A 19699-nucleotide genomic window follows, 5' to 3' on the forward strand; every position below is an offset into this window, starting at 1 on the left:
TGTTTCTGTTCCCATTCTGCAGAGGAATTAAACAATGCTCTGTGAGGTTAAATAACCTGTGCAAATCACACTGCATAGAGGAAAGACAAAGTGTTTTCTAGCACATTTTAAAGAACAGGTCAAAGAAGTGAAAGGATTCTAACATCTTGAAACTGAAAACAGAAACTGACATGTCCTGCTGACACAGAAACATGTTACCTCCGGTGTTGTTGGTCAGCTGTGCTACTCTGCACTGTGCTTAGCCCCTCAGTTGTGTCCAACTCTTGTGACCCTATGGGCGGAAACCTGCCAGGCTCCTCTGTGCATGGGATCCTCCAGGCAAGAATGCTGGAGTGGGTTGCCATGCACTCCTCCAGGAGATCTTCCCAAACCAGGGATTGAACCCAGGTCTGCCACATTATAGGCAGATTCTATACCATCTGAGCCACCAGGGAAGCCCAAGAGTACTGGAGTGGGTATCATATCCTTTCTCCAGAGGATCTTCCCAACCCAGGAATCAAACCAGAGTCTCCTGCGTTGCAGGCTGATTCTTTACCACCTGAGCTACCAGGGTAGCCCTCTGGTCAACTGATCGTCCCTTAATGATGGCTAGTAATGGGACCTTACTAATTCACATGTAGCAGCTTCAGGTTTTAAGGTACACTTATTATAAAATATTTTCTTTTTATCAAACTAGTATCTGCTTTCCCAGTGCTTCTAATTATAAACTGGTTCTCCTTCTACCCTTTAAAACTACTATAAAATAGTTCCGTTTCCTTTTCTATGTCTTCCCCTTTTCAGTGCCTTTCAGACATTAAAACTATCATGCTGCCCCAAGTTATCTGCAGCTGTTTATTGAATAACATGCCTTCTGGAGCTTACAAAGTTCTGGTCATATACCTTGAGGTGATTTACATTTTATATTTCTTATAAAATGGTGATGCCAAGGAACCACCCTCATATTCCAGATATGTTCAAATCAGCAGAAAATGCTGTTGCTCTATCACACCCTTTGCCTTGACCTATCTATGATATTAATACATGATTAGATTTCATTAGCTTTGATCACTGCCTTATCATTTGCTAAATCATGTTAAACTTGAGCATGAGTAAAGCTTCAAGACTCTAAAATTTTAATTTTACTGATGTTAAGCCATGTCACCCCCATTCTTTACTTTGCAATAAAAATTTTATTGCGAATACAGACCTTTTCCTTTTCTCCTTGTCGTCAGGTTGGCATTTGCATAACCATAGAAATCATTTCCTTTTCTCTGTGAATGAGGAGCCCATGGCATGTGTTATTTATCTGTGTTCACTGAACCACTGAACAGAGGCTTTGGTGCTTAGCTTCCTGCAACTTGTTTTCTCTCCTAACATTGCTACCTTCTGGCCTGAGTTTGTCTTACAACATCTTCTATTATACAATGCTCTTAAAAGACAAAGGCACAGTTTCTGCCTTTACAAATCTTCTACTGTTCACTTACTGTCCTGCTAGAGCTTTTACCAAATGACTCAAAATGCTCCATGGCTCAAAAGGAACAAGTCCGCTCTGGATCATAACCTGAAACTCTACAGAGACCCTCAGACTTTATTCAGGAACAAGCTCATACCTTATTTATGTTTTCACTATATGATTAGTTCCCCATGTACCGAAAGCCTACAAAATAATGCCTTTTTAATGAAAACATGTCTTCCTATAAAGTTATTAGAGAGTTTCAAGACAAATACTGTACATAGTTTATGCTCTTATAGCCTAACTCTAGTTCAGCATTTACATAAAGTCTGCTGCTACTGCTGCTACTAAGTCGCTTCAGTCGTGTCTGACTCCGTGCGACCCCATAGACGGCAGCCAACCAGGCTCCCCCATCCCTGGGATTCTCCAGGCAAGAACACTGGAGTGGGTTGCCATTTCCTTCTCCAATGCATGAAAATGAAAAGTGAAAGTGAAGTCGCTCAGTCGTGTCCGACTCTTCGAGATCCCATGGACTGCAGCTACCTCAATTATATTAAGTCCAGTTGCATTCTTCTATTTTAGAGTTTCCTAAACAATATTCCATGGAACACTTGTGTGTCCCTGAGAGTTAGTAGATGTCCTGTGTGATAGGTGTCCTATAGCCTAATAATTTTAAGAACAGGTATGTTAGTGAAAGGTCAAACAGTTTTCCCTACCACCGTGAATTGCACAGCCTTTAATGTATTAAAAAGCATTGTGAATCTTTAAGAGCATATGAAATCTCTTAACTTCTCTAGGCTCTCTACTTCCTAAAGGCAACTTGTAACTTTCAGGAAGCACAAGGTTAGTAATGACAATGTAGTGACAGTAGTAAAACAGTATATTTTAAACTATACCAAAGAAATATGAGAACTACAACTGCAGGTTTCCTCCACTATAGGAAAGGAGAGCATTCCTATGAAACCCTTTATTAGCTGAAATGACATAGGCAAGAAGCAATTACCTTAGGACTCATTCTGCTCAGGGATGCACAAAATAAATTGAGATCAAGCACAAATACAGTCCAAAATCATGGCAGCTTGATGCTCAGATGCTGGGTGTAATTCCTGGGTTAGGCGCTGGGTGGTACCACTCTTGCTACTCAAGGTATACACTGCCTCTGTAAGAGCTCACTGCTGTTTTAACATCTGTTTTTTCACAAAAGTGAAAATCATTTTCATGTCTTTTTTGGTTAGCGAAAACAGTGCTAATGTAGGTCATCTACAAAAGTGAAGTAGCATAAAGCCAATTTTCAAATGGGGAATACATGTACTTCTTCTCAAGCAGTTCCTCTCAGTTACCTTGTGGGATTTTCCCCTTTCTTTAGTCCATCGTGGTAAATTATCTGGTGGCTGCTGAAGTGGAAAATGGCAGTGCTAATAAACAAGACACCATAGGTGTCACCTCTTTGAAAGTCTTTATTGATTCCTTCAGCAACAGCATTATTTCCCAGTCCTGTTGTCTGTCTTTTTAAATTCTTTTTATTACGCCTCCAACATATCACTGGAGTCATTCACTGACTATAACATTTCCTACTTGATCACAGTCCCTTTGGGAACAATCTCTAGGCCTCTTTTGCTTCATATCCTTGGTGTAAGTTCTGGTTCTCAACACAGATTTAGTAAATATTTGTTAAGGGAGAAGAGGAAGAGAGAATGGCCAGGAAGGGCACCCCATCACTGATGCTCTTTAGGGTAAGCCATAGGCGATGGCCCTTCCTCAAAAATTAGACCAATCTAAATTAAGGTTGTCACCATGCTACTTTACATACACTGTGAAAGATCATTTGTTTTAAAAGAGTATATGATCACTGAAGAAATGAAAGGGAAATTTTTTTTAAATGCCTAGAGAAAAAATGACAGTGAAAATATGATAACCCAAAACCTATGGGATAGCAAAAGCAGTTTCAAGGGGGAAGTTTATAGAAATACAATTCTACCTCAGGAAAAAAGAAAACTCTCAAGTAAACCTAATCTTACACCTACAGCAACTAGAGAAAAAAAAGAATAAAACCTAAAGTTAGGAGAAAGGAAGAAATCATAAAGATTGGAGCAGATATAAGTGAAATAGAGACAAAGAAAACAATGGCAAAAATCAATGAACCTAACAGTTGGTTCTTTGAAAAGAAAAACAAAATGCATAAACCTTTAGCCAGACTCACCAAGAAGAGAGAGAGAGGACTCAGATCAATAAAGTTAGAAATGAAAAAGGAGAAGCTGTTACAGCTGACATCACAGAAATATGAAATACTACAAACAACTATAAACCAATAAAATGGACAACCTAGAAAAAAAAATGAACAAATCCTTAGAAAGGCACAACCTTCCAAGACTGAACCAAGAATAAAATTAAAAAATATGAACAGACCAAACACAAGTTATGAAATTGAAACTGAGATTTTAAAAAAAAATACAGAAAAGGAATCCCCACACACAATTGTTGGGAATGTAAATTGGAGAATTGTATGGACGTTCCTTAAAAAACTACAAATGTATCTTCCATATGATCTAGAAATCCCATTCCTGGGCATATATCTGAAGAAAATCATAATTTGGAAAGACACATGTACCCCAGTGTTCAATGCAGCATTATTTACAATAGCCAAGACATGGAAGCAACCTAAATGTCCATCAACAGAGGAATGAATAAAGAAGATGTTATATGTATATGTATATATATACACATATATATACACAGACACACACACACATGCACACTATGAAATCATACTCAGCCATAAAAAGAATGAAAAATGCCATTTGCAGCAACACAGCTGGCCTAGGAGATTGTCATACTGAGTCAAGTAAGTTAGATAGAGAAAGACAAATATCATATGATATTGCTTGTATGTGAAATCTAAGAAAATGGTAAAAGTGAACCTATTTACAAAACAGAAATAGAGAAATAGAGTCACAGATGTAGAAAACAAACATGGTTACAAAGGAAGAAGGGAGGAAGGGATAAATTGGGAGTTCAGGATTGACAATATAAACACTACTATATATAAAATAACTAATAAAAATCTACTGTATAGCACAGAGAACTCTACTCAGTACTCATTAATGACCTATATGGGAATAGAATATAAAAGAGTGGATATGCATATATGTATAATTGATTTACTTTGCTATACAGCAGAAACTAGCAACATTGTAGATCAGCTATACTCCAATAAAAATTAATTTAAAAAATAAGAGTATAACTGTGACATTCATGCAGTTATAAAACTTGTCAAATAATATTATTTAACTCATCAACTAATGAGACAACCAGTAAGATCTTACAATTGGCTAAAAGAAGAATTCCAAGAACTTCACATAAAGACAAGCAATGAGGAAAGCTGAAATAAATGTGAATAGAGGCAAAACAGATCTGGCCACAAAACAATGATCAGTTGCATCCCACCAGAAATAAATAATTTGCATCTCTTTGGACAGGAGTCATAGGCATTATTATCCATTTTCTACAATTTACAGAGTTTTACATAGCCCAGGTGACCCTAGCGGTGAAGAGTCCATCAGCAAGGCAAGAGATACAGAGACTCGGGTGCAATCCCTCGGTCAGGAAGATCCCCTGGAGGAGGAAATGGCAATCCACTCCAGTACTCTTGCCTGGAAAATTCCATGGGCAGAGGAGCCTGGCAGGCTCCAGTCCATGGGGGTGCAGAGAGTCAGACACAACTGAGTACACACACATAGCTCCGAGTGAAGATAACTCAGATAGGTCTCATGAGCACTCATTAAACGCTTTTGCCCATTTCAAAGTTTCAGTTTTTTCTGACAACTACATATAGTCCCAAGAGATCATGAAACATCATCTTAGTTGCTGCTCATTACTCTTCCTGTACTTTACTAACTTAAGCCTTCAGCACTTATGCTCAGGTATGATAAGATTGGAGCTTGTCTGGGAAACAATGAATGGTAGAATGCTTTCCCCTCCTGAGAAGCCACCAAGTCCTGGTTCAGTCTATCCCGCATCTCTTTGCAAGTAGGGTGTGTTATTTCATCTGATGCTTCCCTGGTTCATTACGTAAACAGAGCTCCGGAGCTCACCCCACCCAGTCAATTCCAGGCAAAACTCCCCTCTCAATACATTCATTAATACTTTTCCACTTAAGTATCATATCACATTTCCTGAAGAAAGGAATTCTGATATCTTTTCATCCCCCAAGGCACCTGAAACAATTCTGGACTCTTAACTCCACAATAAATGCTTTCTATATGTCACAGTATCTAATATTTATATAAGATCAAGGTATAGAAAATGTTTAAATATTATATCTTTGTCATCCCTTCAAAAATAAGAAAGGGCTTTCCCCATTTTTCTCTGCTCTCTCTTCATAAACATTGGTGGATTTAGGTGCAATTTGTTTTCACAGTGCACTCGGCTACAATGGAATGGGATTGTAAGTGACCGTGGGTTTTTCTTTTTGAGGAAGGAGTTTGAGATTGTAGCACACTCTCTTCAATTTATATCCCCATTGCCTACTTTCTCAGGCCTGTGCCTTGAATTTTCTCTATAGTATAGTCTCTAAAATTACAACCAAATGCCTACGAATGCTCAGAATATGTTTCTGCAGAGGAAAGAAAACTGAAGTAATTTTGAATTTTCAGTTGACATGTTTTACCTTGGAAACCTTTAAGTAGGCTAGACCAATGACACACAGGAGAGTGTATCAGAATCATTTGTTGAGCTTTTTCAAAACATGCCATCCTGTGAGAATCCTAGATCCTAGTGAGCTGGGTTGCAGTGCGGGTGAAGTTTAGCATTGGTACAGGAAGAGAAAGACAGACCCATTTATCTAACCTTAACAGAATACAATGAACATGTCATCTATAAATTGCTGGGAAATAACATCCTTAGCTCTATCACATATCTTGAGATAGATAGTCTGCCCTCTGAAGTGAAGTCTGTGCTTAATACTTGCAACATTAGAAACTCTAACATCCCTCAATGACCATTTTTATTGTCAAATATCTATCTTCTCTATTATTTAACCTATAAATACGGTGATGTTTTGAGTTGTTGGATGACTGTAGCAAAGAAAAATAAGAAGAAAGAAACTGCTTTATTACATTTCTCAGACACAGTTTAGGGGATGTTGGGTTTCTAAGGACCACTCTGCATCCTCAGGGTGGCCTATGTGTGTGTACCACTGTGTGGTTAGATCACAGCGAAAGTGGGAGCAGTGGGCACTTGGCCTAGAATTGCAAATCAGTATCTGGAAAACATGTGACCAGAAGATACTTTATTTGTGAAATCTGACAACCCTGGATATTTTTCTCATGCTCTGGAAACAGAAGTCAACAATCGAGTTAACACATTATCTTAAACCTAGCATTCTGTAAGCGTTCAGCCTCTGCATCTTCATGATCCCATTTAACTAAAGTTTTAAATGAGAGCAACACTTGAGATACTAAGGTAACCTGAACTGCATGGCGATGACTTGGTAATGGCCACATGGTACTATGTCTTTGTATCTATCTTATGTTAATCATACTGTATTATTCCATCTGAACCTCATGACTATGGCCATAAAATCCCTCATCTAATACTTTTTTCTAAATGCCTCTGCTTACATTGTTTTTCTTTTCTTTTTAGCAATACTTTCATGCAGGAGGAAATGGCCTGAAGAAGAATTTCTTGGAGAAAAGCCCAGATCTTCAGTCTCTGAGATATGCTCTCAGTCTTTATACCCAAACGACTGATGCCTTGATAAAGAAATTCATAGACACCCAAACCTCACAGAGTAAGTAACACACTGGACATGAACAGAGGTAAACTGAATACAACTCAACTTCAACACAGAAATCACTATAAATAATATCTGTAATTTGACTGTAATAAAGCATCAATAAGAATGGATGATTATGATTTGTAAAAAAAATTATTCAATTTTTGGAAACTTGTTTTATAAATAATTTCAATAATACTGAGATATGCTTGATACTAAAATTGTTTGGAATAGTTAACCTTTGCTATTGATTTTAATTTCATAAAATTTAGTAAACTCTAGTTGTGAATAACCATAACTGATATTCTCAGATTAGTACAAAGTAATCAGTGTTTATTGGTCTCAGTAACTTCTAAAGTACAATAATAATTCCTCAGATCCTAACTTCAAATGAAAATAATCTCCTGCTCTTGGGTTTTCAGGAGGGAAATCTCATTTAATCTTAATTTTATAGGAGAAAATTCTGAGTCTTTGAAAAGAGCCAAGTATGTTAGTGGAAACTCAGGTCTATTTCATATGTCAAAGTTCCCACCTCATAAGCTTCTAGGATATTACTGTTAAACAACCTTTCCTTCAAGTTGCTTTGTGATTTATTATATTTTGGTAATTACATGCACTTAAAATCTGGCATTTCTGAGTGATTACTGAAAATGTCACTCTAAGTAAAAAAAAAAAAAATCAAATGCAGGCTCAAATTCTAGAACATAATATATTGCACCCACTATAATCAAAATAAGGAGGAGGACACAAATTCTTTCATGAGAGATCCTTCCAAAGGAAACACACAGAATTTTTTTTCTTGATAAAAATCCTTCAGACTTATCTATGTTTCATCATGGATATTTTCACTTTTCTAACTACATTTGAAGATAATACCAAGGTAGGTACTAGGTAGCTGCTTGACCTAATACTTTGTGCTTTCTTACAGTGTCCAATAACTGCTACAAACACTGCTTTTAATGCAATCTTCAAACCTAGATTACATCTTAGGATGGTTCCAAAAAGAAGAGAGTTGAGTGTAAGGCCTTGTCAAGAGGTACATTACTCCTTGAATCATGATCTCTCTCAAGGTTTTCTAAACTATAAATATGAATGCAATTCTAACACAACTCATCATAATAGTGTTGTTGCTTTATTCTCAAGAAAATGTGAGTGTTTAAAAACTTAGCTTTGCTTTCGTAGGTATACATTATGTGTATATACATACAACCCGATGCCGGGAGCCAGCGTGAGGAATTCCACCCATGACAAGGTCATGCGGCAGAGCTCTGATGGCAAGGCTAATCAGACCTCAGGCTTTCCCCCTGGAATTTCTTGAGCATCCACCCCGCGCAAAAATAAGAATCTGCCTGCTTTTCCACTCTTCTGATATTCTCTGGAAAAAGTCAACTCAAGGCTTTAGTCTTCTGCATTTGAAAGGGATGTTTCAGTTAAACCGCTCTGATAGCTCTCTAGCTTGCCTAACAGGTCCCCCAGACCTCTTGCAGCTTGCCAATTGCTTACAGCCTCCCAGCCTCAAGAGGCACAAAGCTTAAAGCATCTTAAAGATACAGAGCCTTTTCTAAAGAGTTAAAAATCATATTGGTGACGGGTTTTCACTGTTGACTCAATGATTGCCGCCAGACCTCCATATTCTTTATCTTTTAGGCACCTGGGCGGATGTTAGTCAATGTAAACGGGATATGGAAAAAGATATATAGTAGTTTTGATGTTAGCAACACTAGACTTTTGAGTTAATTACTTTTCTCTTTGTTATATATCACTGCACTCCTCTTGTGTCCTTGCTATGTAAGAATGTAACTTTATTTAGTGCTTTCTGAGAATGGCACCAGACTTTGGGAAGATCAACACAAATAAGTCTTCTGGTTGACAAACCCTTATCAGAAAAAAAGGCTGTAAAATGTTAATTGGCCCTTTTGGCTGGAAGATGATATGAATTACCTAAGACTTGTGTATACAATTAGGTATGCGGAGAGAAAAGCCTGGTTTTGACAAGAGTCTGGACTGCTAACGCTGCATAACTTTGTGTTACCCATTGATCTCCATGTTTTATCAGAAGTATAAAAGGCCTTCTGAACAATAGAGGCTGGAGCCAGTCGCTGGACTGGTTTCCCCTGTGTCTCCTCTTTACTCTAATTTCAGGCTGAATTCCCATCTGGAGCAGGGCGGCTCACTAAGTCTACTTACTTGTCCCGGCTTTTAAGATCCACGCAAAAGGGAGCCTAAGGAGGGGCACGCTTAGATATTCAAGTGGGCACCGGTGGCCCAACGTAGATAGTGCAAGCTCCTTGTCTGGAACTTTATTGGCCTTCCCCGTAAGCCAAGTTATTCAGCCTTCTTTCTCCACTTATTTTTCCTACTACACTATTTCTTCCTAATCTAATCTTATATTAATAAATAAATAAGTTTTTTCCTCGCCAACTCCGTCCACCCTTCAAATTCCCTGGATCCACTGGGGCTGGACCCCGGCAACCCATGTTTCAGCATAGATGTCAAACCAAAAAGCTACATATGAATTTCCACTTTGGTGTATGCAATTTGGTACACGTGTTTGTTTTGTATGAATTGAATGACAACATTAAAAATATATGGGGAGTGGGGGAATAAGAGGATTCATTATCCCAATACTCCCTAACTATATTAATTATTTTAGTCTTGGTTTCTTTTTTACTTGCCTTTTCTGGCTTTTTCTAAGTAACACAATTTTTTCTGCATAATTGAAATTGGCAAGCTTTAGATATGAAGTGGCTTTGCCTTTTCTCTGATAGTACCTTCAAGCATGCTCCGTGGAAACTATTCCCATCTCCCCCTCCGTCCCTCCCTTGGCATCCCTCCAGCTGGTCCCAGCCCACCATGACCAGGTCCACAGGACCTGAGGTGTGGGGGGAGTTCGATGTGCACTCTGCTCCCCTTCCCCATCATCTTCTAGATACCTCTCTGCTTCAGGGTATTGGGGGCAGAAATTGAAGGGGAGGGGGAGATATCTTTAAAGTCCCCCTACAGTTGTGTCCATATGCTGACTTTCCCAGGGGCCCAATGCTAGGGAACCTCCTGTCCGCTGAACTTCCATGATGAATGCAGTCTGCCCCGGGTCCCTATAGGGACCCCTCAGTTGCTGCCTCCTGCAGCACATGCCATGGCTTCTTGCCCCTTGAATATCTTCTTCTAGTGTCCAGCCCTCTGTAATGAGGTCCCAGCAAGAAGACTGATGACCAGCTTCTGCCCATGGCGCCCAGTGGAGCTCATATATTCTTTCCACGTTTTAGATGATCATGAGGACTTCCTCACTGTCACCTGCCATCTCTCCATAGCTCTCCTCTCTACCTGCTCAGATAGTTGTTTATACTTTTAAATTGGAGGAGAAGGGGAAGGAAGAAATACTGCTGCCTAATATAGCTCAACCCTTGTTCAATCAAAAATGAGGCAAGCCAGTCTCACCAATTAATGGATGCAGTGTTTCTGAGTCTCTATTCATCTTTTACTCTAATTCTATCACAATCCTATCTCAATACTCATTGCCACAGACTGAATAATAAAGTGAGCAACAATCCATATCCTTCATAAAATATGGAAAGGAGAGATAAGAGGAAAAGTCACTGGATATTAGAATTATTTATAACACAACCAAAAATAGAACATATTAAAGGACACAGTCTCCATTTTCTGTAACAGACCCTAAATGACTTCCAAATGCCTGGGGCCAGTCCGTGTTCTCTTTGTCTTCTAAAGAACCTCAGCTTCCTCAGGTTCTTTAAATGACAAACATGGAAAAGTTGACTTCTCAAGAGTCCTATTTAAATGGACTGGTCTGCTGTTCTATGGATGCTTGACCTGGGCTGTACTAAAAGAGAGGAACTTGGGTGCCACTCTTATATCCCTGCAGATGAATATTTACAATTATAGTAGGATCAATTCTCCCCCTTTTTGTATTTCTTATCCTAGTACAAGGAAGAGTCCAAAATGATCAGATGAGGTCTCAGTTTCCAGTTTAAATACTATTGCAATTATCCAGATAATTTTCTAGGATTTGGCACAGTATCAAATACCCATGAAGATTTATTACATTTAATTTTTGCCAATCTTATATTTTGTTAATACAGTTTAGAAAGACCATGCTGGTGCTATGGTGTTTTTCAAATATAAGATATGAAATGGGAGCTAATGCTACACATTGAGAACTCCTTCTACCCTCTGCCCAAGGCTCCCCATCCAGGGTAAGCTAGGGTGTCAGACAGTTAATATCCCAGGAAGCAGCCCTCGGCCAATGGAAGATAGGAAGTTGGCAGATAAGAAAACAAATAAAACTTTAGCTTCCTCAGTTGGGAAAACTCTAACATGAGTTCTACACAAACTCCAAAACTCCCCTGTGATGTGAAGCTCCATCCTCTCTGAGAGTTCGCCTTCCCAGGTGGATCCTTTACCGTGGAATGCTTGTCTCCGCTTTCACTCCCAGGGAAACCCAGATCCAGGGTCACACTACTAGGAAGTAGGGAGCCAGGTTCCAGTTCAGCTACTCTAGATCTATAGCCTGTGCTCTTAACCCCCATGCCTGCAACTTCTTGATAATAATTAAATTATAAAGGTCAAATACCCTGAATGAATTTTTCCCCTTTACTTGAACTTTTTCTCTTACAAATTCGCAAGTTAGGAATACAGAACTAATTAGAGAAACAACTTATAACCCAGTGAACATTATTTGAAAAATATTTTACACTATGATTGATAAAATGCAAACTGATTTTTTGTCTCCTTAATTTCTAACTCATACATGTGCAAGTATTAATGAACTATCATTCAAGTGTTAATCAACATGCTGTGTAAAAGAAATTGGAATCCTTTAGAAATGTAACTGTGCTTTTTAAAGTATCCATATTTTGTTCTCATATTCTCATAAACTCTTCCCTTAGTCCATTTTCTTCTTTCCTTTTCTTTTGTTAAAATGTTCTTTTGCATCTCTTTCTCCTTTCTGCATTATCTTTGTCTGTGTTAGAAAATTAATTGTAACATTAAATATAAGGAAAAATGAATAATTAATTGGGTTATATTTTTCACTGTCTTTAAACTGAAGATATACTTTCCTTTGAAAATATTTTTAATTCAGCTTTTACATAAATGGGTTTATGGCACAGAAAAACACTCTATATCTTGCTCACTTATTCTTTATTTTTTCTTTTTCAATTCTCTCGGTTTTCACCTTCTCTTCCTCTTTCTTTGATCTCTTTTTAGAATAGATTTAGATGTCCTCTTTTTCCAGTAATAATAATAAGAAAAAATGACAAGGGGTATAGTTTCATTAGACATTTATGAGGCAAATTGGAAAAACACTCTTCTTTCTGTTCCAAATACTGGAAAATAAAGAAATTCAAAATGGAGAGATAAGTATTCTTAAGTCCTCAAGTGAAGCTGACAGATCAGTTTATAAGAGTAACACGTTTATTAGTCTAGCAATGTACTGCGGCAATGAAATACCACTATACTCTGTTAAAGTGCTGCACTCAATATGTCAGCAAATTTGGAAAACTCAGCAGTGGAAGAACTGGAAAAGGTCAGTTTTCATTCCAATCCCAAAGAAAGGCAATGCCAAAGAATATTCAAGCTACTGCACAATTACACTCATCTCACTTGCCAGCAAAGTAATGCTCAAAATTCTCCAAGCCAAGCTTCAACAGTATGTGAATCAAGACCATCCAGATGTTCAAGCTGAATTTAGAAAAAGCAAAGGAACCAAAGATCAAATTGCCAACATCCATTGGGCCATCAAAAAAGCAAGAGAATTCCAGAAAAATATCAACTTCTACATCATTGACTACTCCAAAGCCTTTGACTGTGTGGATCACAATAAACTATGGAAAATTCTTAGAGATGGGAATACCAGACCATCTGACCTGCCTCTTGAGAAACCTGTATGCAGGTCAAGAAGCAACAGTTAGAACCAGACATGAAACAATGGACTGGAAATTGGAAAAGGAATACATCAAGGCTATATAGAATCAAGATCGCCAGGAGAAATATCAATAACCTCACATATGCAGATGACACCACCTGTCAGAAAGTGAAGAGGAACTAAAGAGCCTCTTGATGAAAGTGAAACAGGAGAGTCAAAAAGCTGGCTTAAAACTCAATACTCAAAAAACTAAGATCATGGCATTCAGTCTCATCACTTCATAGCAAATAGATGGGGAAACAGCGACAGACTTCATTTTCTTGGGCTCCAAAATCACTACAGATGGGGACTGCAGCCACAAAATTAAAAGATGCTTGCTGTTTGGGAAAAAAACTATGACAAACCTAGATAGCATATTCAAAAGCAGAGACATTACTTTGCTGACAGAAGTCTGTCTAGTCAAAGCTATGGTTTTTCCAGTTGCCATGTATGGATGTGAGAGTTGGACCATAAAGAAGGCTGAAGGCTAAATGCTGAGAACCGATGCTTTTGAGCTGTGGTATTGGAGAAGACTCTTGAGAATCCCTTGAACTGCAAGGAGATCAAACCAGTCAATCCTAAAGGAGATCAATCCTGAATATTCATTGGAAGGACTGATGCTGAAGCTGAAGCTCCAATACTTTGGCCACCTGATGCAAAGAGTCAACTCACTAGAAAGGGCCCTGATGCTGGCAAAGATTGAAGGCAGGAGGAGAAGGGGATGATAGAGGATGAGATGGTTGGATGGCATCACTGATACAATGTACATGAATTTGAGCAAGCTCTGGGACATGGTGAAGGACAGGGAAGCCTGGCATGCTGCAGTCCATGGGGTTGCAAAACGTCAGACATGACTGAGCAACAACAAATACCCTGCATTCACTCTGAACGACAACAAATACCCTGCATTCACTTAAGAAATATTTACTGAGTATCACCTCTGAGATCACGTACCATAGGGTATATATTCAAAGCTGAACCTAGTGCTCTGTACACCAGGCGCTCTACTATGGAGGTTCTCGAGCAGAGGTGATTTTGTCCCCCTGGGGCATCTGTCAATGTCTGAGGAGCTTTGATCCTTCCATCTGGGAGTGGCATTTGTTACTGGTATCTAGTGGATGGAGACCAGGGAGGTTGCTGAACATTGTACAGGGTACCGGACAGCTTCCTACAATAGGAAGTTATCTTTAAGTCTCCAGATGGCAGTAGTGCTGAGGCTGGGACACCCTGCACTAATACTAGTCTGAAACAGTGTAAGAAGTGAAGTAACATAAATCGTGTTAGAAGAGGGAACAGTTTGACTCAGGAAGACAAATAAAAGTAGAACAGCCAGTGGAAAAACTGAGTCTTGAAAATAGAAAGAGAAAGGTATTTTGGATGCAGAAACTGTCCAGGAAAGAATATACTTGCATTCTTAATTTTAAAATCCCAGTATGTCAAGCATATCCTCAGTATATTTTTATGAGGAAACAATGTTTGTTTTTAAAGCAAAATTCACCATATCACTACTTATGTTTGACACTTATGATAATGTAAGGAACTCTAAGGCACTTTTAAACACTATTTTGTGTAACATTAGTAGAACTTACATTAATATTTGTAATAATTACCAAACTCTTCCTCTTGAAGTTGACCCTATGGTTTAAATTGGGTAGTTTCCTTGAAAATTTATACTTTCTCCTTGTTGTTTCTCAAAGATATGCTACTTACAGTTTTAGAAGCTGGTACAGAATTCATTTCTTGCATCTTAATTACATTATTCATCATCATTAACAAAAAAGCTTCTCTAACTGCTATTTCATTATACCAAGGGCTCTTCGAACATTTCATACAGTAGAAGACAGTGAAAAATGTACAAAACTTTAACATATTAAGTAGAATTTTTTCCGGTGGATAACAATTTGGAATGAGGCACAGAATGATTAATTTCTGGGCTATCCCAGGTCATATTCTGTTTCCTTACCTGAGCATTTGTCACAGTTTGAGGAACTTAAATCTAAAAATATTTCCTAAGGGAATTTTTTTATGTCTAAGTTACAACTGGCTCATAAAGCAAAAAGAAATGACGGTATAAATTAAAATATATGAAATGAAATGTTTTTATTCTATGCTCTATCCTCTTAACTCTTTATGAGCAATATCTTTGAGTCCTTGCTTACTTGAAATTTCTTAAAATTTAAATACCATCTTGGTCATTATAATAACCTGTTTTCTGCTAAAGTATAGTACATTTTCATCTAAAATGTACATCAGATAGCTACATTTTGAATCTTTGAAAATGCTTCAATATTCATTATATATAAGGATTAATTATCTCTAATCATGTTCAAATTATAAAAGATACATTCATAAGAAGAAAAGAAACTCTTTGTGGTTTACTGTAGAAAAGACCTCTTATCAGAAATGTAGAACTTAACATTAACGGTATTTAGTTGGCAGAAGAGCTGGCATTGAAATAAAGAGATTAGTTTTAAGGTCAAGGGCCACTGCTGGAATTTTACCTTGATCCCACCTATGGAAAATGCTGAAGAATGTCTTCAGGGTATGTGGAGAAATAATATTAAAATCCATTCATCCATCTTCAATTTAATACTGATTTGAAACCATAGTCAGACCTGGTTTCTCATTTTAGTTAATCAGGCTGTCAGAGATCACCGGCTAACCAGAATCCCCTCCAACAGACCTATGCCATCGTCTTACCCCTGGAACAGTGGGATTCCATTAGCTAGTACTGCCTTCCAAGATAAGGGGTTAGCATTTCTTGGGGGATACAGTTGAAAAAACAGAGGCTGGTTTGTGTGATTTGGCTCTTCAAACACTGCAGTTGGTCTAAAGACATTCAGCTCTAGATGAGGCTCTTCAGTGCAATCAAAAAGCTGTACATAAAAAACTTTAACAGGAGTGGTGATATGATATGGTTCTGAGAACACCAAATCTTTTCCCAGGGTAGAAATGTGTTAGATAAGGTGACAGTAATGCTGAGCAATCCTGGGCACCAAAAGCAAGTTGGCCACCACTGTGCTAGTCTTCCCAACAGTCCTTGGGTGAGTAACTTCATCCACACTTGTCAGGGTAAGCAATGAATCACAAATATATTAAGAAACTTGCTGAAGTCATGAAGGTGAGTGGCAGAGGCAACGCCCTTCCCACTATATCACACTTAATCAGCAAAGAAAGCAGAATCTGTCATTATGACTTTCTACAACTCAAGCTCTCTTTTCTATAGTTTTGAATAATTGAAGTTACTTCATCCTCCTTACTTCTTATTCTGTTATGACTAAAGCTCCCTGCTGCCCAGGAGATGATCGTTCAGTTGCTATTGTTTTCATATCAGCAAGAAACTCTCTCCCCAAGAACATCTTCCTTACTTCCCCAGTTTCTTCTCATTCTGACCCCCAGGACTGGGCATACTTAGTGGCCAGAGAATCTTTTGAATGTTAATTGGAAGTAATTATACTATAGGAATCTAGGTTGAAATTAAGAAAATGCATTCTTCTTTCAGAAAGCCATTTCTATTAATATATAGCCTGATTTCTCACCTCTAGAGTCCACTCTGTGTGTGTGTATGTGTGCATGTACACATGCGTGTGTGTAAGCACAAAGCTGTTGCTACTTTGGTCTTCTCTTTTCTACTCTTCTCACCCTTGGGCCCACCAGCAAAAATGCCATTTTGTAACATTCCCCATGCAGATAGAGTCATATCATGATTGCTTATCTACATTTCTTTGCTCTCCCAATGTAAACCTTGTGAAGATGGGACCTTGCCTACTCATCCTTCAAATCTAAATGCTCAGAACAGTGCTAGATACAAAGTAGGTGAATTTAGTGAATTTTAGAAAAAAAAAAAAGCTGGGAAGTTAAATGCAGAAAATTTAGAATTATGTGATAGGACATAGTCCTCATATTTGAACTGATGCAATTACAAATCTTTTTTTTTTTTCTTTTTTTTTTAATTTTAAAATCTTTAATTTTTACATGTGTTCCCAAACATGAACCCCCCTCCCACCTCCCTCCCCATAACATCTCAGTGAGTCATCCCCATGCACCAACCCCAAGCATGCTGTATCCTGCGTCAGACATAGACTGGCAATTCAATTCTTACATGATAGTATACATGATAGAATGCCATTCTCCAAAATCATCCCACCCTCTCCCTCTCCCTCTGAGTCCAAAAGTCCGTTATACACAGCTGTGTCTTTTTTCCTGTCTTGCATACAGGGTCGTCATTGCCATCTTTCTAAATTCCATATATATGTGTTAGTATACTGTATTGGTGTTTTTCTTTCTGGCTTACTTCACTCTGTATAATCGGCTCCAGTTTCATCCATCTCAACAGAACTGATTCAAATGTATTCTTTTTAATGGCTGAGTAATACTCCATTGTGTATATGTACCAAAGCTTTCTTATCCATTCATCTGCTGATGGACATCTAGGTTGTTTCCATGTCCTGGCTATTATAAACAGTGCTGCGATGAACATTGGGGTACATGTGTCTCTTTCAATTCTGGTTTCCTCGGTGTGTATGCCCAGCAGTGGGATTGCTGGGTCATAAGGTAGTTCTATTTGCAATTTTTTAAGGAATCTCCACACTGTTCTCCATAGTGGCTGTACTAGTTTGCATTCCCACCAACAGTGTAGGAGGGTTCCCTTTTCTCCACACCCTCTCCAGCATTTGTTGCTTGCAGATTTTTGGATCGCAGCCATTCTGACTGGTGTGAAGTGGTACCTCATTGTGGTTTTGATTTGCATTTCTCTGATAATGAGTGATGTTGAGCATCTTTTCATGTGTTTATTAGCCATCTGTATGTCTTCTTTGGAGAAATGTCTATTTAGTTCTTTGGCCCATTTTTTGATTGGGTCGTTTATTTTTCTGGAATTGAGCTGCATAAGTTGCTTGTATATTTTTGAGATTAGTTGTTTGTCAGTTGCTTCATTTGCTATTATTTTCTCCCATTCAGAAGGCTGTCTTTTCACCTTGCTTATAGTTTCCTTTGTTGTGCAGAAGCTTTTAATTTTAATTAGATCCCATTTGTTTATCTTTGCTTTTATTTCCAGAATTCTGGGAGGTGGATCATAGAGGATCCTGCTGTGATGTATGTCTGAGAGTGTTTTGCCTATGTTCTCCTCTAGGAGTTTTATAGTTTCTGGTCTTACATTTAGATCTTTAATCCATTTTGAGTTTATTTTTGTGTGCGGTGTTAGAAAGTGATCTAGTTTCATTCTTTTACAAGTGGTTGACCAGTTTTCCCAGCACCACTTGTTAAAGAGATTGTCTTTACTCCATTGTATATTCTTGCCTCCTTTGTCAAAGATAAGGTGTCCATATGTGTGTGGATTTATCTCTGGGCTTTCTATTTTGTTCCATTGATCTATATGTCTGTCTTTATGCCAGTACCATACTGTTTTGATGACTGTGGCTTTGTAGTAGAGCCTGAAGTCAGGCAAGTTGATTCCTCCAGTTCCATTCTTCTTTCTCAAGATTGCTTTGGCAATTCGATGTTTTTTGTATTTCCATACAAATCTTGAAATTATTTGTTCTAGTTCTGTGAAAAATATGGCTGGTAGCTTGATAGGGATTGCATTGAATTTGTAAATTGCTTTGGGTAGTATACTCATTTTCACTATATTGATTCTTCCAATCCATGAGCATGGTATATTTCTCCATCTATTAGTGTCCTCTTTGATTTCTTTCATCAGTGTTTTATAGTTTTCTATATATAGGTCTTTAGTTTCTTTGGGTAGATATATTCCTAAGTATTTTATTCTTTTCATTGCAATGGTGAATGGAATTGTTTCCTTAATTTCTTTTTCTACTTTCTCATTATTAGTGTATAGGAATGCAAGGGATTTCTGTGTGTTGATTTTATATCCTGCAACTTTACTATATTCATTGATGAGCTCTAGTAATTTTCTGGTGGAGTCTTTAGGGTTTTCCATGTAGAGGATCATGTCGTCTGCAAACAGTGAGAGTTTTACTTCTTCTTTTCCAATTTGGATTCCTTTGATTTCTTTTTCTGCTCTGATTGCTGTGGCCAAAACTTCCAGAACTATGTTGAATAGTAGCGGTGAAAGTGGACACCCTTGTCTTGTTCCTGACTTTAGGGGAAATGCTTTCAATTTTTCACCATTGAGGATAATGTTTGCTGTGGGTTTGTCATATATAGCTTTTATTATGTTGAGGTATGTTCCTTCTATTCCTGCTTTCTGGAGAGTTTTTATCATAAATGGATGTTGAATTTTGTCAAAGGCCTTCTCTGCATCTATTGAGATAATCATGTGGTTTTTATTTTTCAATTTGTTAATGTGGTGAATTACATTGATTGATTTGCGGATATTGAAGAATCCTTGCATCCCTGGGATAAAGCCCACTTGGTCATGGTGTATGATCTTTTTAATGTGTTGTTGGATTCTGATTGCTAGAATTTTGTTGAGGATTTTTGCATCTATGTTCATCAGTGATATTGGCCTGTAGTTTTCTTTTTTTGTGACATCTTTGTCAGGTTTTGGTATTAGGGTGATGGTGGCCTCATAGAATGAGTTTGGAAGTTTACCTTCCTCTGCAATTTTCTG

At 38.0% G+C, this 19699-nt stretch overlaps 1 protein-coding gene across 2 annotated transcripts in view; it reads left to right on the forward strand.

The window, feature by feature from the left end:
• The window catches only part of UNC13C (unc-13 homolog C), a 666761-nt gene that overhangs the window by 599730 nt on the left and 47332 nt on the right, over window positions 1-19699 (forward strand). For both annotated transcript variants that reach the window (XM_068963824.1, XM_068963823.1), the window contains one exon: window positions 7073-7220. In XM_068963824.1, coding sequence (XP_068819925.1) covers window positions 7073-7220 — 148 coding nt within the window. The remainder of the gene's footprint in view (window positions 1-7072; window positions 7221-19699) is intronic.

Source organism: Capricornis sumatraensis, chromosome 2, assembly GCF_032405125.1.
Source record: "Capricornis sumatraensis isolate serow.1 chromosome 2, serow.2, whole genome shotgun sequence".
Classification (NCBI taxonomy): Eukaryota; Metazoa; Chordata; class Mammalia; order Artiodactyla; family Bovidae; genus Capricornis; species Capricornis sumatraensis.